Here is a 24119-nt window from a genome sequence, read left to right as displayed (position 1 = left end):
GGTGCTGCAGCGGAGAAGGCCTCTTCTTAGCCTTCTTTGCATGCCCCGTGGACGGGGAGCAGTGCTGACTAGTGGATGGTGCTGGGGGGTCGTCGCGCACTGACACCACGGTGCCCGGTGCCGACTCGGAGCGGCGCGCCAGAATCGGGGTCAACGCTGACTCCATGAGGATAGCCCGGAGCCTAATGTGTCTCTCTCTCTTGGTCCGAGGCTTAAACGACTTGCAAATCTTGCAGCGATCGCTGAGATGGGTTTCACCCAAACAGCGTTAACAGTGATCCACATGTGGATCACTCACTGGCATCGGGCGCCTACAAGTGTTGCACGAATTAAAACTTGGGGTGGGGGGCATGCCCCTGCCCGGGTGCACTAGCTAAACTAAACTAAAACTAATCGAGTACTAACTACAGATCACATACACTGAACGAACCAGTTCTGGGGACAAGCTCCAGCAAAGCACCTTCACTGGTGGCAAGAAGTAACTGAGGGTGGGGGGAGCGTGCAGCACCCTTTATACCATGCCATAGAGGCACCACTCCAGGGATTGCTAGGGGTGCTCCCCTACCGGTACTGCTCGGGGAAAAACTTCCGACACTGGTGCATGTGGCGAGCACGCACACCTATTGTGTAATACACATGAGCAATCACTCAAAGAAGAAGAGAAGGTTACTCACCCTGTGCAGTAAGTGAGGTTTTTCCAGATGTGTCCTCCTATGCGTGCTCCACTGTAGGTGTGGTAGCATCCCTGCGCCCGGGATTGGAGATCTTTGGCAGTAGTGACAGTTGGGCCGCAATGTGCTGCTCCCTATCTCACACCGTGAGCAACATCTATCTAGTGCTGTGAGGTCCAAGCGCCCTCAGTTCCATCTCTGTTGCAGTCTACATTTTAACTCCAAAGCAGAGGGGAGGAGGGCAGGTAGTGGAGCACTATAGGAACACGCATCTCAAAGAACCTCAGTTACTGCACAGGGTAACTGTCTCTTCTTTTTTCAAGTAGTGTCCCTATAGGTGCTCCACTGTTGGTGACTGTAAAGCAGTGTCCCTAGATGGACGGCAGGGACTTCGGAGTGACGTCTTCTAAGGAGGATAGGACAGTGTGTCCTGGTAAGGCCTCTGATGCTGCGTCATGGGTAATCACATAGTGTTGACTAAAGGTATCTGTGGATGCCCAGGTGGCCACCTTACAAGTGTCAGTAATCGACATGTTGTTTAGAAAGGCTATCGAGGTGGACAGCAAGTGAGTGGAATGCATCCGAGTTCCTGGTTGTGGTCGAAACTTGTGTCATTGATAGCAAAGGTGTATGCACTCCTTTTTGATAGATGTTGTTTGGATATGGCTGATCCCTTTGATCTTTCAGCAAGAGAGAGGAATAAGCCTGGTGATTGCCTAAATGATTTAGTCCTGTCAAGATAAAAGGCTAATGCTCGTCCGACATCCAAGGTGTGTAGTGCGGCTTCATGCTGGTTGGCATGTGGTTTCGGGAAGGAGTGAAGGTGGATAGGTTGGTTTAGATGGAAAGAGGATGGTACTTTAGGTAAAGAATTTTGGCTGTAGTCATAGCATGACCTTATCTTTGTACTCTCTGTACACAATCTTTTACACCATGAGAGCACCTATTTCTCCTACCAGTTGGGCGGATGTGATGGCGACAAGAAATGCTGTTTTCATAGATAGGTGTATGGAGGAGCAAGTTGCCATGAGCTCAAATGGAGGGCTGGTGAGACAGTGCAAAACTAGACTGGGATCCCAACAGAGGGGTGGGGTCTTGTATTTGAGGGTAAATATTTTGAAGGCCCTTAAGGAATCTTTTTGTTAGTGGGTGGGTAAATATGGAATGACCTATCTTGAGGTGGAATGCAGTAATGATGGCCAGATGTACGCAAACAGAGCTTGTGGACAATCCTGATCTTTTAAGTTCTAGAATGTAGTCTAGAATGAGTGGGAAAGGAGCATTCATTGCTGCGATATGTTTGGTGTTGCACCAAGTCTGGAATCTTTTCCATTTATGCAGGTAAGTACAGCAAGTTGTAGCATGTCTGCTATTTAAAAGAATGTCCTTTACCTCTTCCTAACAGGTTATCTCCGGATCCTGAAACCATGAAGGAGCCATGCCTTCAGATTGAGACGTTCTAGATTCGGATGGAGGATTTGGACTGCATCCTGCAAGAAGAAGTGTGGAGTCAACTGCAGGGTGATTGGTAGATAGACCATCATGAACACGAGGTAAGGATATCACATCTGTTGTGGCCATACTGGGGCTATGAGAATGACTCTGGCTCATTCCACCTGTATCTTGTTAAGTACTTTGAACAGCAGAGGAAAGGGTGGAAAGGCATTGAGTAGGGAGGGGTGCATCCCATGTAATGAGGAAGATGTCTTCCAGCAGTCAGAGACCCAGACCCGCTCTTAAGCAGAATTGTGGACATTTGGCGTTTTCAGATGTGGTGAAGAGAGCTATGTTTGGGAATCCCCAGCGGTTGAATACATGCTACAGGGTTTTTGTATCTTATTTCCACTTGTGGTCTTGTGAGAATCTTCTGCTCAACAAGTCTGCTGTGGTGTTCTGGTGTCAGGGTAGGTATGTGGCAGAGATGTCAATGCCATGTTGGATACATCAGTTCCACAATTTTAGTGCTTCTAAGCACAGGGATGGTGACCTTGCTCCTCCTCGTCTGTTGATATAAAACATGCAGGTGATGTTGTTACTCCTTACTCTTATGGTCCTTTATCTGATTAATGGTAGAAAGTGTCGGCATGTGTTGTGGACTGCACGTAATTCTAGGAGGTTGATGTGCAATGCAGATTCTGAGGGGGACCACCTGCCCTGCACCGTGTGGGTCTGTAGATGTGCTCCCCAACTGAGTAGGGAGATGTCGGTTATCAGTATCAAAGACCGTGTTGGTTGGAGGAAGGGGATCCCCATGCAGATGTTTCGGGGTTGTGTCCACTAGTCTAATGGGTCCCTGATCTTGATTGGTATTGATAAGAGTTTGTTTAGACTTTGTTAGTGGGGTACGTACACTGTTTGTAGCCATCCCTGAAGACAGTGCATGTGTAATCTTGTGTTTCACCATGAACGTGGCTGCTGCCATATGATCGAACAGCTATAGACAAGTCCTGGCAGAGACCTATGGGCTGGTTCTCATGGTGGAGATGAGACTGATTACTGCGGAAAATCTCTAAACTGGGAGGAAGGCTCTGGCCTACATAGCATCCAGCTGAGCCCCAATAAATTCCAGAGGCTGTACTGGTGTCAGTACTGATTTTTGTATGTTTACCTGGAGGCCAAGGTTTGAGAAAAGGTCCAATGTTTTTCTTATGGCTTCGAATGCGTTGACTCTGGATGGAGCTTTGAAATGGTAATCATCTAGGTATAGGTATATTACAATTCCTTGTTTGCATACATGTGCTGCCACCATCGAAAGGGCCTTGGAAAATACCCTGGGTGCAGTAGAAAGGCCAAAGAGAAGTACCTTGCAGTGAAATGGTTGGACCCCAGGAGGAATTGCCTGTGGGAAGGGTGTATGGTGATATGGAAGTATGTGGACCGAGAACCAGTCCCCCATTCCATCTTGAATTGTTGTAGTTCGATGAACTTGTTGAGGTTCCTCAAGTTCAGGATAGGTCTCCACCTGCCGGATTATTTTTTGGATCAGAAAATAGTGGGAATAAAAACCTTTCCCTCTGTGTTAGAATGGGATCAGTTCTATGGCTCCCAGTCACAGAAGGTCTCTTCTAGTAGATGGTATTTGTGAGAAAGGTCCCTGAAGTGGGTGGGGTGGGAGAGAGATGAATGGGATGGAGTACCCTTTGCTAACTATTTCTAGAACCCACTTGTCCAAGGTGATTTGTTCCATGATGGGTAGAAGGGGATCAAAATTCTGCCCTCTTATTCTTCTCTAATAACACAGTTTTGACTTCCAAAACAAGTTGATTCTATTTGAAAAGGCTCTCTCTCATGCATCTTTTTACGACATGTTTAGTCTACCTCTCACCTAATACAAGAACCAAAAAGGTACAGTACATATAAATATTAGCTCATCTGATCAAGAAGACATGTTGGAAAAGTATTAAATTTCCCAGTTTAAAGATACTATTCAGTTAAACTCAGATTGCTGAAATCTAGTCTAAAAATGCTGAGAATTCTTAGCCTAGGTCTGCAAAAGTGAGAATCAATGCCTGGATGTTTTACCTGTTTTCCCAGTTGGCGGGCACAAATTGGACACGGTTCCGGATTAACTCCTCCAGTAGTTTTATCCTGAGACTATAAAGCATAACAAAAGTTAATTGAAAAACAAAATTGAGTTACTCTACATTTCAGATAATTAATTTGGCAACTTATCACAGTTAATTCTGAACTGATTTAAAATTGCTTTTAAAGTTGCCAAAATGTCTTTAAGAATTCTTAAGAGAAATAAAGCAACTTCTTTTCCCCATGAATTACAGGAAGATAATCTGGTTTAGGGTCATTAAATGATAACACTGCTGTTTATGTCACTGAACTTTAAGTTGCACCTGCATTTCTACTAGAGTAATTTAGAAAATTTTAGTCAATGTTCCACTGAAGACAGAATATTGTAGGAATTTTGCCCCACAACCTCTATTTTTTAAACCAGCTTTAATTTCTATTATAAAAGCACTGTTAGACCAGCCAAAGATATCCTCAACAGGCTAAACATTCAAACACCTTTAAAAGATGTTTTCTTATATAATATAATATTTAATGCAATGCTCTGTTGACACACTAGGAAGGAAGTGAGACAGCAGAAAGCTCTTCGGTTTTTGAAAGTTTGAAATATGAGTCTGATATTATAACATGTTTTCAGTCTGCTTGATATGTAGAATTTTTACCTTTTGTTTGTGCTAGTTTGCATTGTCCAAATTGCTTGGAAGGTCAGTTGACAGAAATAGGCAAGGTAGAGTTGATAAAAAGCTACGTTTATACAAAAGCTAACCTGCATTAGGCAATCTTCTGTCTTAAAGACACTGTACAATTATCCCTAAGCATATTGGGTACAATTCTGACCCATCTTTATTAGAAAACCTCTTCCATTAAGTAACTGATTTGTTTTGGTTGTTTAAAATAGGTTTCACTATTTGGGTATTCCTTGGGTATTCCAGTCCAGTCTAAGGGTAGTGATCGCTCTGCTGTCAACTCCTGTACTCCACCGCAGCAAGAGGCGGAGTTGACGGGGGAGCGGTGGCAGTTGACCCCATGCCGTGAGGACGCGAGGTAAGTTGACCTAAGATATGTCGACTTCAGTTACGCTATTCTTGTAGCAGAATTGCTTATCTTAGGTCGATCCCCCTCCTCCTCCCCCTCCCCCGTGTAGACCAGGCCTAAGATATACAGCCGTATGAACAAATTAGATAGCTTTGTAAAACTGTCATGCAAATTTACCAGCCTAGATATAAAATCTACTAATCTGTTTATTATTATGACGACTGATGATAGTGGGGAAAAAAAAACTACAGATGTTTTACTCACCCATTTAAACTGGAAAATTTTACACCTACTAAACAATGTCTGATTTTTCAGAACTGCTTTGCATCTGTAGCTCCCAATGATTTCAGTGACAACTGCTGGTGCTCAACACCACTGAAAATCAGGCCATATACCTTTAAAGCAGACTAAATTATCTATGCAAAATAATCACATTTTAAAAAAGAGAATCTTTTATTCTGAGTTGCTGTACATGGTCCTGTTCTTTCCCTTATATATTTACATCTCTCCCTCTATTTACATCTTCGTTTGCAGTATTTAGAAAGCCCAAAATTGTTTTCTCAACTCATCCACTCCAACTTTCAAACAATGGACTCTGTAGCCAAAAATAAAATCAGCAGTAGTTAAAAGCCAAATTATGGTGATACTGAAAAAATTAGTTACATTAAATTATGAACAACACCCTCACACACACTTTTAAACTGTTCATGAATACTGAATGCGAGTCGGCTGGTAATCTCTGAAACAGTTAAAATTTAACTATAAAGTTTGTGCATCAAGTGTACAAAATCCCCCTATTTTTTCTACATATGTTTTCAAAGTTAAATCATAATCACATCTATACCTGAATAATTTGATATGTAGAGAATGGAGAGCTAGCCATCACATAAAGCTTTTAAGTAATTCATAACTACTCAGGCAAATGCACTAATTTTGGCTGTGCAGTTAGATTAATAATGTAGAAGATGTAACTGAAAGCTTAAATACACTACCACAGCCATAGATTACCTTTTTACAGACTTTTATTAAGTATGGTATGTGGGGGGTCCCACGAAGTGAAAGAGAAAGAAGACACCTGGAAAGAGAGAGATTCACCACAGATATAGCTAGAAGAATGGGCAGAGGTCAGGGATTTGGAACAATCAAATTTTTGAATTGCTCCGCTCCGGCTCCACTCCAGCTCCGGGCAAAAACCTACTGGTCCATGCTCCAGCTCCGGGCTCCGCTCCAAAGCCCTGGCAGAGGTAGCTAGGAAATCAGTACCAGCAGACTGACTTATATACCTGCTGTGTTGATAGAACCTATTCTACCAATAAGACAAGGACCTATTGCTTAAATCAGCCTCTGTACCAGATGACTGGAGGATCTCTCATGTAATGTCGATTTTTCAAAAAGACTCCAGAGGCGATATACACAATTACAGGCTAGTAAGCGTAACTTCAGTACCAGAAAAATTGGTTGAAACTAGAGTAAAGAACAAAATCATCAGACACACAGATAAACACGATATGTTGGGGGAAGAGTCAACACGGCTTTTGTAAGGGGAAAAAATGCCTTACCAATCTATTAGAATTCTTTGAGGGGGTGTCAACAAGCATGGGTACAAGGGTGATCCAGTAGATACAGGGTATCTGGGCTTTCAGAAAGCATTTGACAAAGTTCCTCATCAGGAAACTACAGACCAGTTAGTTTAACTTCTGTGCCAGGGAAGATAATGGAGCAAGTAATTAAGAAAATCATCTGCAAACACTTGGAAGGTGGTAAGGTGATAGGGAACAGCCAGCATGGATTTGTAAAGAACAAATCATGTCAAGCCAATCTGATAGCTTTCTTCGATAGGATAACGAGTCTTATGGATAAGGGAGAAGCTGTGGATGTGGTATACCTAGACTTTAGTAAGGCATTTGATACGGTCTCGCATGATATTCTTATCGATAAACTAGGCAAATACAATTTAGATGGGGCTACTATAAGGTGGGTGCATAACTGGCTGGATAACCGTACTCCGAGAGTTGTTATTAATGGTTCCCAATCCTGCTGGAAAGGCATAACGAGTGGGGTTCCGCAGGGGTCTGTTTTGGGACCGGCTCTATTCAATATCTTCATTAACGACTTAGATATTGGCATAGAAAGTTCGCTTATTAAGTTTGCAGATGATACCAAACTGGGAGGGATTGCAACTGCTTTGGAGGACAGGGTCATAATTCAAAATGATCTGGACAAATTGGAGAAATGGTCTGAGTTAAACAGGATGAAGTTTAACAAAGACAAATGCAAAGTGCTCCACTTAGGAAGAAAAAATCAGTTTCATACATACAGAATGAGAAGAGACTGTCTAGGAAGGAGAACGGCAGAAAGGGATCTAGGGGTTATAGTGGACCACAAGCTAAATATGAGTCAACAGTGTGATGCTGTTGCAAAAAAAGCAAACGTGATTCTGGGATGTATTAACAGGTGTGCTGTGAGCAAGACACGAGAAGTCATTCTTCCGCTCTACTCTACTCTGGTTAGGCCTCAGCTGGAGTATTGGGTCTAGTTCTGGGCACCGCATTTCAAGAAAGATGTGGAGAAATTGGAAAGGGTCCAGAGAAGAGCAACAAGAATGATTAAGGGTCTTGAGAACATGATCTCTGAAGGAAGGCTGAAGGAATTGGGTTTGTTTAGTTTGGAAAAGAGAAGACTGAGAGGGGACATGATAGCAGTTTTCAGGTGTCTAAAAGGGTGTCATAAGGAAGAGGGAGAAAACTTGTTCACCTTAGCCTTTAAGGATAGAACAAGAAGCAATAGGCTTAAACTGCAGCAAGGGAGGTCTAGGTTGGACATTAGGAAAAAATTCCTAACTGTCAGGGTGGTTAAACACTGGAATAAAATTGCCTAAGGAGGTTGTGGAATCTCCATCTCTGGAGATATTTAAGAGTAGGTTAGATAAAATGTCTATCAGGGATGGTCTAGACAGTATTTGGGCCTGCCATGCGGGCAGGGTACTGGACTTGATGACCTCTCAAGGTCCCTTCCAGTCCTAGAATCTATGAATCTATAAATCAAAGTCTCTTAAGCAAAGTAAGCAGTCAGGGGAGAGGGAAGGTTCTCTCATGGATCAGCAACTTGTTAAAAAATAGGAAACAAAGGGTATGAATAAATGGTCATTTTTCACTTTAGAAAGAGGTGAATAGCGAGGTCACCCAAGGATCTGTACGGGGACCTGTGCTGCTCAACATATTCATAAATGGTCTGGAAAAGGGGATGAACGGAAAGGTGGTAAAATTTGCAGAGGATACAAAATTACTCAAGATAGTTAGGTCCAAAGCTACCTGTAAAGAATTACGAAGGGATCTCACTAAACTGGATGACCGGACAAGATGACAGATGAAATTCAGTTTTGATAAATGTAAAGTAATGAACATAGGAAAAAATAATCCCAACTTTACATACAAAATGGAGTCTAAATTAGCTGTTACCACTCAAGAAAGAGATATTAGAGTCACTGTGGATAGTTCTCTGAAAATATCCACTCAATGTGCAGTGGCAGTTAAAAAAAGCTAACAGAATGTTAGGAACCGTTAGGAAAGGGATAGATAAAATAGAAAATATCATAAAGACACTATATAAATCCATGGTATGCCCACACCTTCAATGCCATGTGCAGTTCTGGTCGCCCCATTTCAAAAAAGATATACTAAAATTGGAAAAAGTACAGAGAAAGGCAACAAAAATGATTAGGGTATGGAAAAGCTTCCATATGAGTAGAGATTAAAAAGACTGGGACTATTCAATTTAGCAAACAGATGACTAAGGCAGAGGTGCTGAAACAATTTGTATAGTGTTGGTGCTGAGACTCATTGAATCAAACTGTAAACCCTGTATATAATGGAAACCACTGCAAGCCATGGGGTGCAGCAGCACCCCCAACAACCCTAGTTACAGCACCTATGCACTAAAGGGGGTATGAAAGAAGTCTATAAAACCATAAATGCTATGGAGAAAATGAACAGGAAAGTGTTATTTATCCCTTCACATAACAGAAGAACTAGAGGTCACTTGATGCAATTAACAGGTAGCAGGTTTAAAACAAAGGGAAGTACTTCTTCATACAATGCACAGTCAACCTGTGGAATTCATTGCCAACGGATGTTGTGAAGGCCAGAAACATAAATAGGTTCAAAAAAGAATTAGTTAAGTTCACAGAGGATAGGTCCTTCAATGGCTATTAGCCAAAATGATCAGGGATGCAACCCCATGCTCTGGGAAGCCCAAAACTTCCATCTGTCAGAAGCTACACTGGATGATGGAATGGATCACTCGAAATTTCCCTGCTCTCTTTATTCCCTGGCATAGGCCACCATCAGAAGACAGGACAGTGGGCTAGATCAACCATTGGTCTGACCCAGTATGACCTTTCTTATGTCCCTACCCAACATTGATTTGAATCTAGTACCACAACAGAAACTACTTAAGACTAAAGCAAGTTCTGTATATTTGTTAATACATAGTCTCAGCACACTGTAGTCTCTCTTTGGGAGATCATGAAAACATTAAAAAGTCTTCATTCTATATTACACCTTCAATTTCCATATTAAAGCTTCACAATTCCAAATATACTTGATTATGCTTATGTGAACATGTTCACTTATTTGAATAATATGGTTCAATATAATATAATATATATTTAGTTCAAGATCTGCATGAAAAGCAATTAGTGTATATGCTCAGCAAATGCTTTTTAAAAATTGTATCCACACAATTCTATCAACGATTATTGTAAAAATGTTTTTTATAATGAAAAAACATTGACGGACTCTTCCTGTCCATTAGGGCAGTAGAGGGTGCTCCTATATTGTAACATCGAACAAGGAACTGTATACCTTACCTTCTCCAAATTAGTAAGATATAGGAGCTGGCCTAGTTTCTTCTGAAGCTGTGATTTGGCAACTGCCTTGTCATTCAAAAGTTTTACTCGATTTTGTTCTACCTGCAAAAACAGCATTCATTAAGTGTGTGTACACATCACAGGGTGTTGTCTGATAAGTTTCAGAGTAAAGCTTAAAAGGATCATTAAAATACTTGTAAAGTAGATAATTTTTGTGTGTGTGGGGGGGAATTAAACTATGCATTTAAACTTTTGAGACACAAGACAGTTAATTTCTTCATTTTAAAATTTCTCCAAGGTAGCAACTGAATGTTCATTCTCTCTCTTTTGGTATGGGTGAGACAGGCGATAAATACAACTTAATTTAGTTGTCATTTGCTTCACTTTCACTGCAAGCAACAGAAATTTTACACACCAAATTATTAACCTTTATCACCAAACCTCTTTAAAGTGAAATATTTGTACTATTTATTTTATTTAGAACATAAATGATCCTCTGGTCTATTGCTGGCATTACAAATGACTTGTGAACCTGAACAAGAATTTTTAAAATTTAATTTAAATGTTCACTATCTATGTGGTTTTACTTAATCTCTTTGCCCTTCTTTTAGTCTGTTCAATGACAAGAGATATCACGCTCACTTTGGTTTCTAGTCAATTTCGTTTTCTACTTGTTATGTATTAGCACAAGCTTGCACTACTGGAGTAGTAAAGCTGAAGAACAATTAAAAAGTGGTTCTCTTTCAATTTTGAGAACACATTTCTAATAAATATTAGATTTTGTAAAACTTGTTTTTTAATAAAGCCTACATTTTGGATTTCAATTGCCTGATAACATCCCTTTAAAACAGGTCTGAAAAATCCACTGAAGGAAGAACAGAGCATCAGAAACATACCACCTGCAGCAGCTAGAAAGCTGAGAGAAGGAGCAGAGCAGTGGAGACACACATGCACTTATCACAGCAGCCAGGAGACTGAGGTACACGTAAAAGTAGCAGAGTACCCTCACCCACATAGTAACAATGAAGCTTTAGGAGATGAGGGAAGGTCAGAGAAAGATGCATTAGGGCTAATATATTTTTATACTTTTATGGGGCAACCTTAAAATACCGGTCCCTTTCTCTCTTGAAAAACACAACTGCCCCTTTTTAAACTCAAATATTTTACCTCATGTGGTTCTATGATGTGAAGAACAGGGGGGCTAGGCTTTGGCTCATCAGGATGACGCACTCGGAGCCGTTCTGTAGCCATAGCAAGTTCATCGATAGCAGAAACATGATCCCTGAGTACCATCCAATATTCATGAAGTAACTACAGAAAAAAACAAAATGAATTAGTAACAGAACTATGGGTTGAGTCTCCTGTAGACTGCTGCTTCTTATTATAGGCGGTACACTCTCAACACAGACCTGAATCTTTTGAGAGAAGATTTTCACAATAATCTGGCTACAACTTTTTCTGATCAGAAAACTGTACAGGAGCATAGGCATAAACTGCTCTCTTCCACTAACTCTTTATGTGTGGCTATGAACGAACTTAATGGACTTTTCACCTCTTTCTCCCCCACACAATTTCTCCAATGAAATAGAACTACAAAAATCTATGTAACCAAAAGTGTAGAGGTCAGCTGCCTCTGCTTGATTAAGCATACTCTCTGAATAAAATGAGGGAAAATGAGAAAACTAGTAGCAATATTTGCAAAGCATAAAGTAGTAAAGCACAGTTTCTTAGATGAAGCATGAAGTATTTTGTTCACTTGAGTGACAATACCATTTTTAAAAAAATGCTGATATGCAAAATTTGACCATTCTAGATAACAGAGAAACGGAAAAGGGTAGGAGAAAAAGACAAAGTCACTGGGTTGTATTAGCCTGAGGAACAGCAAGTATTTCAAATTTAATTACCTATTTTAAATATTTATAGAAAACCAGCATATTGCAAATTGTCTCACTTCCTGGTGTTCTCTCAAATCCCTAATTGATTATATTGTGAAAAATTTAGTTATTTTATTCCTAAACCTTTTTGTTCTATGCATCTTTCCTCAACTTTTAATGATTTTATTCGAGTCCCTCTATGACACTGTTGAGATCCAAGGAACTACCTCCCCAGTTTTTTCTGTTAAGATTCCTACCTTCATATATGACATTTGGCCTTGAGAGAACACTGGTTTGCTACTGTAAGGATGTTCCTGAATGCTGGCCTGCTGGCACTGTTTTGTTTTTTGTTTCTAAATAAAAAAAAAGCACTGATGCATTAATTTTGGAGCCCACACCTTAACACCTACAAATGCAGAACTACTCTGCATGTAAACTAGCATAAAGTTAGACAAATAGGTCACATTTTGAGGTTATTTCAACATGGGTGGCACCAGCCTCTTCCCAGTAGGGGGCTGAGGTGGGCCTTAGCCCCACCTCACCATAAGGTCCTGCCCCTCTCCTTGGCCCTGCCTCTTCTCCTCCTCTCTTCCTAAAGTCCTGCCCCTGGTCAGGCGGGAAGCTGGCACCAGGCAGTGGTAAGAGCTGCCCAGGAAACATGGGCCGCTATGGGAACCCTGGACCTTCCACCTGCCTGGGGCGGCACACCCCAGAGGGTGGGGACACGAGCTGGGGGCTGCTTTCAGGCACCCTGTCTCCTGACCCAGGCTTACTCCAGTGCTATTGTTGAAGGTGGGCCCCCAGCAAGCAGTTGCCCCCTCTCTGCTTTGCCTTCAGAGCTGGGTGGCCAGAGAGCGGCAGCTGCCACAGGGTGGCTACTGGGGGGAGGCCCTCAGGAAAATTTTGGGGTGGCTATAGCCCCTACAAGCCCTTCCCAGTCCCACCCCGAAGGAAAATAAAACCCAAACAGCTTTTAAAAATAGGTAAAACACTAGGAAAGACAGCTTATAAGCCCGTTCATTGACAATTCAGATGCTTCCTTGGATCATGTCACTAACACACTTTATTTCCAGTCACAGAGAATGCCACCAGCAAAGTCTTCTCTCATGAATCCCCCGGCTATCATCAAGCATATGTACGGAATGTTCATCTCTGCAGACAGTTTTAGCAGTGTAGTTGCACAAAAGCTGTGCAATTACCATTCACTAATAGAAACAGGACACTATAGAATTGTCCCACCTCCGGTCAGACAGCCCCTGCGCTGTTGAGGAGGATTAAAGGCCCAGGGAATCAGAGCAGTCTACAGGAGCAGAGGGAAACTTTCCCATAGTTGGGATCCTCCTTCCAGATGGTGTTGAGGTATCCTCTCGCACTGAGGTTACCTCTCTGGGGGAGAGAACTCCAGTTACTAGGAAAAGGCAGGTGTTCATAATGGGAGATTCGATCATTAGAAACAGATAGCTGGGTTTGTGATGACCAGGAGAACCGTATGGTGACTTGCCTGGCTGGTGCGAAGGTTGTGGCTCTCTCGAGGCATCTAGACAGACTTATGTGTCGTGCTGGGAAGGAGCCGGTGGTCGTGGTGCATGTAGGTACCAGTGACATAGGGAAGGGTAGTAGAGACGTCCGGGAGGCCAAATTTAGGCTGCTAGAGAAGAGACTGAAATCCAGGACCTCTATGGTGGCATTCTCAGAAATGCTCCCAGTTCCACACGCAGGGCCAGGTAGGCAGGCTGAGCTTCAGAGTCTCAATACGTGGATGAGACGATGGTGTAGAGAGGAGAGGTTTAGATTCATTAGGAACTGGGGAAATATTTGGGATGGGGGAGCCTATACAGGAGAGATGGGCTCCACCTAAACCAAAGTGGAACCAGACTGCTGGCACTAAACATTAAAAAGGTTGTAGAGCAGTTTTTAAACTAGAAGCTGGGGAAAAGCCGACTGCTGCAGAGGAGCATATGGATCGGACAGAGACTTCTCTTAGGGGAGAGTCTAATGATAGAGATTTTCTGGGTTATAGTCAGGAACAGAGGATGGAAGAGGATAATGTAAGGGCCAGATCAGATGAGAAACATTCACATAAAGACTCTGACACATCAGAAAAGGGCAGACAAATAAACAGTGACAAGTTTTTGAAGTTCTTATACACAAATGCTAGAAGTCTAAATAATAAGATGGGTGAACTAGAGTGCCTCGTGATAAAGGAGGATATTGATATAATAGGCATCACAGAAACCTGGTGGACTGAGGACAATAAATGGGACACAATCATTCCGGGGTACAAAATATATCGGAAGGACAGAACAGGTCATGCGGGGGAGGAGAGGAGTGGTGCTATATGTGAAAGAAAATGTAGAATCAAATGGAGTAAAAATCCTAAGTGAATGCACATGTTCCATAGAATCTCTATGGATAGTAATTTCATGCTCTAATAAGAATATAACATTAGGGATCTATTATCGACCACCTGACCAGGACTGTGATAGTGATGATGAAATGCTAAAGGAAATTAGAGAGGCTATCAAAATTAAGAACTCATTAATAGTGGGGGATTTCAATTATCCCCATATTGACTGGGAACATGTCACCTCAAGACGAAATGCAGAGACAAAATTTCTCGATACTTTAAATGACTGCTTCTTGAAGCAGCTGGTACAGGAACCCACAAGGAGAGAGGCAACTCTAGATTTAGTCCTGAGTGGAGCGCAGGAGCTGGTCCAAGAGGTAATAACAACAGGACCACTTGGAAATAGTGACCATAATATAACAACATTTAACATCCCTATCGTGGGAAGAACATCTCAACAGCCCAACACTGTGGCATTTAATTTCAAAAAGGGGAACTATGCAAAAATGAGGGGGTTAGTCAAACAGAAATTAAAAGGTACAGTGACTAAAGTGAAATCCCTGCAAGCTGCATGGGTGCTTTATAAAGACACCATAATAGAAGCCCAACTTCAGTGTATACCCCAAATTAAGAAACACGGTAAAAAAAACTAAAAAAAGAGCCACCGTGGCTTAACAACCATGTAAAAGAAGCAGGAAGAGATAAAAAGACTTCCTTTAAAAAGTGGAAGTCAAATCCTAGTGAGGCAAATAGAAAGGAGCATAAACGCTGCCAAATTAAGTGTAAAAATGTAATAAGAAAAGCCAAAGAGGAGTTTGAAAAACAGCTAGCCAAAAACTCAAAAGGTAATAAAATGTTTTTTAAGTACATCATTAGCAGGAAGCCTGCTAAACAACTAGTGAGGCCCCTTGATGATCGAGATACAAAAGGAGCGCTTAAAGACGATAAAGTCATTGCGGAGAAACTGAATGAATTCTTTGCTTCAGTCTTCACGGCTGAGGATGTTAGGGAGATTCCCAAACATGAGCCGGCTTTTGTAAGTGACAAATCTGAGGAACTGTCACAGATTGAAGTGTCATGAGAGGAGATTTTGGAATTAATTGATAAACTTAACATTAACAAGTCACCGGGACCAGATGGCATTCACCCAAGAGTTCTGAAAGAACTCAAATGTGAAATTGCAGAACTATTAACTAGGGTTTGTAACCTATCCTTTAAATTGGCTTCTGTACCCAATGACTAGAAGATAGAATCATAGAATATCAGGATTGGAAAGGACCTCAGGAGGTCATCTAGTCCAACCCCCTGCTCAAAGCAGGACCAATTCCCAACTAAAACATCCCAGCCAGGGCTTTGTCAAGCCTGACCTTAAAAACCTCTAAGGAAGGAGATTCCACCACCTCCCTAGGTAACCCAATCCAGTGCTTCACCACCCTTCTAGTGAAAAAGTTTTCCTAATATCCAACCTAAACCTCCCCCACTGCAACTTGAGACCATTACTCCTTGTTCTGTCATCAGGTACCACTGAGAACAGTCTAGATCCATCCTCTTTGGAACCCCCTTTCAGGTAGTTGAAAGCAGCTATCAAATCTCCCCTCATTCTTCTCTTCTGCAGACTAAACAATCCCAGTTCCCTCAGCCTCTCATAAGTCATGTGCTCCAGCCCCCTAATCATTTTTGTTGCCAATGATAGCAACAAATAATAGCTAATGTAATGCCAATATTTAAAAAGGGCTTTAGAGATGATCCCGGCAATTACAGACCAGTAAGTCTAACGTCGGTACCAAGCAAATTAGTCGAAACAATAGTAAAGATAAAATTGTCAGACACATAGAAGAACATAAATTGTTGGGCAAAAGTCAACATGGTTTCTCTAAAGGGAAATCGTGTCTTACTAATCTATTAGAGTTCTTTGAAGGGGTCAACAAACATGTGGACAAAGGGGATCCAGTGGACATAGTGTACTTAGATTTCCAGAAAGCCTTTGACAAGGTCCCTCACCAAAGGCTCTTAAGTAAAGTAAGTTGTCATGTGATAAAAGGCAAGGTCCTTTCATGGATTGAGAACTGGTTAAAAGACAGGGAACAAAGGGTAGGAATTAATGGTAAATTCTCAGAATGGAGAGGGGTAACTAGTGGTGTCCCCAAGGGTCAGTCCTAGGACCAATCCTATTCAACTTATTCATAAATGATCTGGTGAAAGGGATAAAAAGTGAGGTGGCAAAGTTTGCAGATGATACTAAACTGCTCAAGATAGTTAAGACCAAAGCAAACTGTGAAGAACTTCAAAAAGATCTCACAAAACTAAGTGACTGGGCAACAAAATGGCAAATGAAATTTAATGTGGATAAATGTAAAGTAATGCACATTGGAAAAAATAACCCCAACTATACATACAATATGATGGGGGCTAATTTAGCTACAACAAATCAGGAAAAAGATTTTGGAGTCATCGTGGATAGTTCTCTGCAGATGTCCACGCAGTGTGCAGAGGTGGTCAAAAAAGCAAACAGGATGTTAGGAATAATTAAAAAGGGGATAGAGAATAAGACTGAGAATATATTATTGCCCTTATATAAATCAATGGTACACCCACATCTTGAATACTGCGTACAGATGTGGTCTCCTCATCTCAAAAAAGATATACTGGCACTAGAAAAGGTTCAGAGAAGGGCACCTAAAATGATTAGGGGTTTGGAGAGGGTCCCATATGAGGAGAGATTAAAGAGCCTAGGACTTTTCAGCTTGGAAAAGAGGAGACTAAAGGGGGATATGATAGAGGTATATAAAATTATGAGTGATGTGGAGAAAGTAGATAAGTTATTTACTTATTCCCATAATAAAAGAACTAGGGGTCACCAAATGAAACTAATAGGCAGCAGGTTTAAAACAAATAAAAGGAAGTTCTTCTTCACACAGCGCACTGTCAACTTGTGGAACTCCTTACCTGAGGAGATTGTGAAGGCTAAAACTATAACAGTGTTTAAAAGAGAACTGAATAAATTCATGGAGGTTAAGTCCATTAATGGCTACTAGCCACGATGGGTAAGGAATGGTGTCCCTAGACTCTGTTTGTCAGAGGGTGGAGATGGATGGCAGGAGAGAGGTCACTTGATCATTACCTGTTAGGATCACTCCCTCTGGGGTACCTGGCATTGGCCACTGTCGGTAGATAGGATACTGGGCTAGATGGACCTTTGGTCTGACCCAGTACGGCCGTTGTTATGTTCTTATGTAAAAGCATGCAGTTACTTTGGCTTTCTTCTCTAAGTGAGTGTTTAAGCAAGTTAAGTGTTTTGTCCACACTGGGCAAGTCTTCACAATTTTAAATAAAGCTGTCAAGCCAATCTGTGTGATTAGAAAAGAAACACGTACATTTCCCATTCCATCCTTGTCTGCAAAGAACTGGCATTGCCAAAACATCTACATTTATACAACGTAAATAATGAATCCTAGAGCAAACTGACATTATCTGTTCTTTGCTTAAATGCAGCAGTTATATTTCAGAGTAGGGTCAAAGAAGGTCTGTTGAGATCATTAACTGAAAAGTTAGTTCTAGATACATGAGGGCTACAATACATGTAGCAGTGCTCTCCCAGCTCAAAGTGGTTTTGAGTAGCACAGTCAATTGAATCAATGTTGCCAGGGCAGGCCAGATGGAGTCACAAATGTATTATTTGCATTTTCATTGGCAATATTAGCCCTCCTTCTGCCTCCCAAAGCAATAGAACATGAAGATACTATTTGTTCTCACAACATAAGAAACGCACTAATGCCACAAATGAGTGGCTCATGTCAGGAATATAGTTCTCTCTGTGCCAACTGCACTAAATTCTGCACATATAATAGTGAAGCATGAAAAAGAACTATTACCAACATTTTCAAATCAATTAATAAAAAAGTGGCCTGATTTTCAGAGAACATGTGGGATTTACAGAGTGCTCAGTATCTCTGAAAATCAGGTGCTTAAATACTGTTTTAGATGCCTGAGAGCTTGTGTACAGTTTCTGCAGTGTCACAGAGTAAGATGGCTCTCTGAAGTAGTCGTGAGTTCAGTCTCACCTGTGATGGGAACATGTGACTAGGAACTAGTCCTGCTGGGGAATATAAGGGCAGCCTGGCTTCAGTCAGTGAGAATTTGGGGAGCATGCTGGGAAGAAGTGGGTGAAAATTCTCCAGAACTATAAGACAAAAGGCCTAGGAGAGAGACCAACAGGAAGCAGGAGTCTGCTGAAAGAGAAGCTCCAGCTAAGGGGGCTGCAAAGGAGTCATCTTCTTAGAGTACGCAACGTGCCACATGACCAGGATTCATCACCAAATTTGGTCCACTGGTTGGATCCTTAGCTTCCTTGGCCCGGGTCAGGTACTGACGGAAAGTGCGATCCATGCCCCCCTGCAAAGCAGTGAACCTCGTGGGAGGATTATAAGGAAGGTGTGATGTTCTGCTCAGGACACCCAGAACTTTAAGCCACTGGGTTACCCCTCTGCCTCAGCAAGTGAGAGCTTTGCTGCTGTTAAGCTGTGTATCAGCTCCCTGACACTCCAGTCCGTCGATCTTACCAGCAAATTCCTTGAGACTTTGCCAGTCTAAAACTTGCCTTGCAGGTAACAATAAGTGAATCCCAGTTCCTGAGTTCCCCCGAGATGTCTCTCTGCAGTGTCCAGTCAATCTCCCTGTGATACTCAAAACAGTGTGCATACTAGCTGAAGACTTACATTTTAACACAGAGCACTGAGATGGGTTTGTAATAAAACAAGAATAAGCTTATTAATGAAGAACAGAGATTTAAGTGATACTAAGCCAGAGAAAGAGACAGGTATGGTTAACAAAACATCCTTTCTAGTGACTAAAACTTAATTTTAGAAAATTACAATTGTTGTCTAAGCAGTTTTCTTATTTACATCCAGTTACCAGCATCTCTATCCCTCCAACCTAGGGGATCAAACTTTCACAGGCTCAGAGGGTGCTGTACCCTATGTTGCCTACATGACGGATCACTAAAATGTCTTTATGCTACCCTTATATTACCCAAAGTCCATTGTCTCTGCCTTAAGAGCCAAGGAGGCTTCCTGGGGGGCAGATTTTGACCCCTCGGTGAGCTCACTAAGCTCCTTCCTCCATTGCTTATTACTTTGTCTACCTTACATGTAAATATACCTTCATTGTCCTCTGTCTGTAATCAAGCCAGTCAGACAGGGGAATCCACATCTATAGGCTTGATGTGCACACTGCGTCCCAAGCACATTTTAGGAACATATTTCCAGCACACACATATAAAAGTCTTTGTACACAACCCGTACACACACCATGCAATGATTTTCAGGACCAGCATGTCATCAGTTTAGATATGATACCTTACATGACACCTTTTAGATACATATTATGACAACATTGGGTTGGGGGTAATGAGTGGGTCAGGCGTGACATGTGTTATAGTATAGCTACCCTTTGCCAGTGGGCATGAAGGGGCTCCCAGAGTCACAGAAGGTGAAGCTGTGGTAAACGATTTTTTGAGTCTAGAGGGAGGGCTAAATGTATGCAGAAGCTTGTTATAAACCAAAAGGACTAAATGAGCCCCGGGGCGAGGGCTGTATGGTTTTGTTATTTTAAAATAATAAATTATCCCCAAAAGGGGAACAGTACTGTGAAAACACCAGGTGTGGTGGTTTGATTGATACGAGACAGAAGGTAAATTGAGGCAATGGATGGGCCAGACATCTGATTTGGTGACCCCTACTAAATACAGAACTAAATCAGGAAAACCTGATTAACTGGTTTAGTCTGCAATAGATGCAATTATACTGATATAGAAGTGTGTATATCAGTATAGCTTGCTTTGATAAATGTTAAATCTGTGCAAAATCTACATGTAGACAAGTCCTAACTTTAGGCATCTAAATTGAAAATTTTGTCTTATGTTCATGTTACATATAATACACTTCTGCAATGTTTCTTCAAAATCTTATGTGTTGTACCTTGTACTCCTTCTTCCATGCTTCAAAGAGTTCCAGAAATGTATTCCCTTCTTCAATTAGTCTAACATCCATTCGGTGAGCTTTGGCAAAAGACAGTATGGCTTTTAGGGAGCGCTCTGTCTCACTTGCGGCCCATAGTCCTCGACTTGTGGTGGGCAAACGGTCATCAACCAGCCCTTCTTCATCTTCTATCATCTCTTCGAAGATAGCCGTCTGGCCTTTCACACTTAAAATACACCAAAGCATAATACTGGTCACTAGCTTCTCAAGATATATACGCATCTTACACACACACACACACACACACACAGAGCTATATTTACATTTATATATACACATTTGCTATATTTAAGGTATATACATACCTTAAATATATAAATATAGCAATGTAAATATATGTAACTACCACACTGTTTGCTATTTATTTGTTATGAACCCCAAAACATGACCACATTGACAATCAGGATATATTAACAAGGCAAAATAAAAATAATCATCCAGGACTAACAAATTTAAGCAGCCTGTGGTACTATTCACATTCTGGTTAACATCAAGTCTTACACTTCTGGTTTAGAACATATTCATAATTTAAAATAGGGAAAAACAGTTTTGGTTTGTGTGTCTGCTTTTAAATTATGGTTATCCCACAGAGCCTTGAAAGCAGTGTGTTAGAAACTGGTAGTATGAATACTGTGCAGGCCACCTTGTCAGCTATGCACTCAATACTAGCTCTTTCAAAGCCTTAGACATCATACTTTTAGAGTGGTTATTAAGGACACTGGAAGTGTCAAGTGTAAAAAAAAATATTTTTGTAAATAGCACTTCTGTATATTTAACTTCTCCCTGGACTGACAGCAAAGAGATGCAGAGGAGGAACCTTGGCTCAAAGTCTACTACCCCAAACAGATTCTAATTTATCAGACTGTACGCTTACTTAGAGAAATTAAAAGTTACAAACAGCCATGTTCTCTGAAGACTTCTGACTTGCATGCATACAAAAGAGCATTTGCCCATACAGACTGTATAACTGAACATACTATTACAAAATCTGCATATTAAGAAGCTGGGAACATTCTGAAAATTTGGCTCTGTGATCTTTCAAATCATAAACCCTGAATGAGAAAACAGCACTTCTTATTTGTTTATTTTACAAAAGTGTTTTTTTTAAATGAAACATGCATATAAAAGTGACACTGCCTATAAACATTGATACTGACTCTCTCTGCAAGAATATGTTGAAATAGTTTGCTCCTGAAATAAAGGTTTTAGACAACTTAGGATGTTTATATTTAAAACTTTAACTTACAAAACAAAATTTTCCTTGAACCACAAAAATAAGAGTGAAGTACTCACGTATGAGAGAACAGCTTTGACTCATATTCTGTGAACAGCTCATCAGCCTTACAGAAGACACAACTAGAATACAAGAGATTGCAAAGAGAAGTACTTAAAACTTTAACTGTCAACCAAGGTAACTCCCAAGAGATGCCCAGAATTCTCTCTGTTCTGATGAATGAAAGTATTATTTTTTAAAAAATAAGCTCATTAAATTTTCAGCTACTCAGTGGAAAAAAATAGATCTCAATTTTAATTAAAAAAAAAAAAAATTTAACATAGGGCCTGATCCCGCAAACTGGATCTATGCAGACATAAGGCTCTGTTTACATGGATATCATGTAAGATGGGAGCTTTAATATTTCAATTTCCTTTTTCTTCCTCTTATTCCAAAATAACATGGACTTCTCACTAAGCCTCCTACAAAAACAATGTTTCTGACATACTTGTTCAAAGGAAGTCTAACAGGTCGCAGATGGCAGATAGTGGCAGCTTCAATAACCTTCTTAGAGGGAGGACCTTCTAGATTTTTCACAGCTTCTTTTACAAGCTTCTGGAACTTCTTCACCTCCTCCATTTGGGTTGTGAGCAGATACTGAAGGCCTCTACAGTCACGGAACCTACCCAACAACAAAAAACACATAATAGTACACCAAGTCAAAACCCAATTCAAGATTTTCACAAAGAAGAGAAACAAATAAATTGCAGTATGCAGTGAAACTACTTAAGGCCCAATCCTGAAGTGTAATGCTCACTATCATGAATAGTCCCCATTGAAGTCAGTGACATAAAATGGCTCAGATTTTAGAAATGGGGAAACAATGCATACCATCTTGTTCACTGTCTCAAATCTGGTCACGGTCAGTAGTGCTTGAAATATTTACCACCTGATTTGGTTTTGGTGGCCAGGGAGCAATGATTTTGGTGGTCTCAGTCCTGTTCACTGTGGACACACATACATAAAACCAACACACACAAAGCATTTGTTACTCTAATTCTCAGAGATAAAATACTGAACAGGCATGAAGATGAACCACCTATTCAATCCTAGGTATTTCTCTTGATCAGGTGCACAGTCTGCTGCCAGTGCAATATGAGGGAAGTGAACTGTTGCTGCCCATGTTGTAATTGGAGGTTGTTCATAACTCTGAAATGTTCATAACTCAAATGTTATGGTTGCTCTTTCAAAAGTTTACAACTGAACACTGACTTAATACAGCTTTGAAACTTTACTATGAAGAAGAAAAAAACATCTTAATTTAACTGAAACAAGCACAGAAACAGTTTCCTTACCTTGTCAAATCTTTTTTATTTAAACTTTCCCCATCTTAATTTAGTAGTTTACATTTAACACAATACTGTGCTGCACAGTATTTGCCTTTTTTGGGGGTCTCTGCTGCCTGAGTGCATATTTCCAGTTCCAAATTAAGTGTGTGGTTGACAAGTCAGTTCGTAACTCTGGTGTTCATAACTCTGAGGTTCTACAGTATATATTTTTTTCTAAATAGATTTCTCTCTCTCAGGGAAAATCTGATCCAAAACATTCCAAAAGTACAATTAGCCAAGTTAGAGAAGGATAAGTTCATCTGTGTAAAGCTGAGCAAAGTTAGAAAATAGGGAGGGAGGGATAGCTCAGTGGTTTGAGCACTGGCCTGCTAAACCTAGGGTTCTGAGTTCAATCCTTGAGAGGGCCACTTAAGAATCAGGGGCAAAATCAGTACTTGGTCCTGCTAGTGAAGGCAGGGGGCTGGACTCGATGACCTTTCAAGGTCCCTTCCAGTTCTAGGAGATTGGATAGGGTAGCTGTTTAAAGGATCTAATTAAGCAATACTTAGGGCTAATCTGGAATTCTGCAACTAAATAAAACCCACATATGGGAGAGCTAACCCATTACCAACAGGACATTTTGGAAATACATGGGTAACATTTAAGTTTGAGTTAATAATATAATCTGAGCTGCCAAGTGTTCCAAACGCGAGAGAGAAATCCCACTTTGCATCTTGGGTCAGCCAACTCCACTACTCAGCTATTAGATAGCACTTGCTGCTTCCATAATTGCATTTTTAATAATAAAAAATATTTTAGCTCTTCTGGAGTATTTTTATTGTAAAGTACTTTAAGATTTGCAAAGGAGTACCAAGCATCATTATCCCCCATTTTACAAATGAGGAAATTGAGACACAGAAATTGTTGAAAACCTTCCCAGTGGGGAAGCCAGGAAGCTGAAAAAAAATCTTTAGGTTCAAGAAAAATTCTGTTTTGGGAAAATCCTTTCTGTGAAAACTTTCACATTTTTGATGTTTTGTCCTGCTTCTGAATGAAACTTTTTCTCAAACACACAATTTTTTTTGTTGAAAGGGAATCATCCTTTTTTGGCATGCTCTAATGGCAACCACACACACATCTGTAACCAATTCTCTTCTCCCAGCTATGTTGAACAGCGGCATAACGAGAAACCCTTGGCCTCAAATGATAGCTCTCAATAAGATGGATGTT

The 24119-nt window shown here is 40.9% G+C and overlaps 1 protein-coding gene across 6 annotated transcripts in view; it reads right to left on the bottom strand.

Moving 5' to 3' along the window:
• SHPRH (SNF2 histone linker PHD RING helicase) overlaps nt 1-24119 on the bottom strand; it is a 145612-nt gene that overhangs the window by 35315 nt on the left and 86178 nt on the right. For 4 of the 6 annotated variants that reach the window (XM_034765472.1, XM_034765471.1, XM_034765474.1 and 1 more), the window contains 6 exons: nt 22070-22243; nt 21642-21704; nt 20289-20514; nt 11260-11403; nt 10093-10194; nt 4194-4265 (listed from right to left, as the gene is read on the bottom strand). In XM_034765472.1, the coding sequence (XP_034621363.1) occupies nt 4194-4265; nt 10093-10194; nt 11260-11403; nt 20289-20514; nt 21642-21704; nt 22070-22243 (781 nt within the window). Of the gene's footprint in view, nt 1-2062; nt 2162-3189; nt 3634-4193; nt 4266-10092; nt 10195-11259; nt 11404-20288; nt 20515-21641; nt 21705-22069; nt 22244-24119 lie in introns of those variants that run through there. The other 2 variants (XM_034765475.1, XM_034765473.1) reach the window with 2 other exon arrangements.

The sequence above is a fragment of the Trachemys scripta genome, chromosome 3, assembly GCF_013100865.1.
Source record: "Trachemys scripta elegans isolate TJP31775 chromosome 3, CAS_Tse_1.0, whole genome shotgun sequence".
Classification (NCBI taxonomy): Eukaryota; Metazoa; Chordata; order Testudines; family Emydidae; genus Trachemys; species Trachemys scripta.
This window is presented reverse-complemented; position numbering and strand designations above follow the sequence as displayed.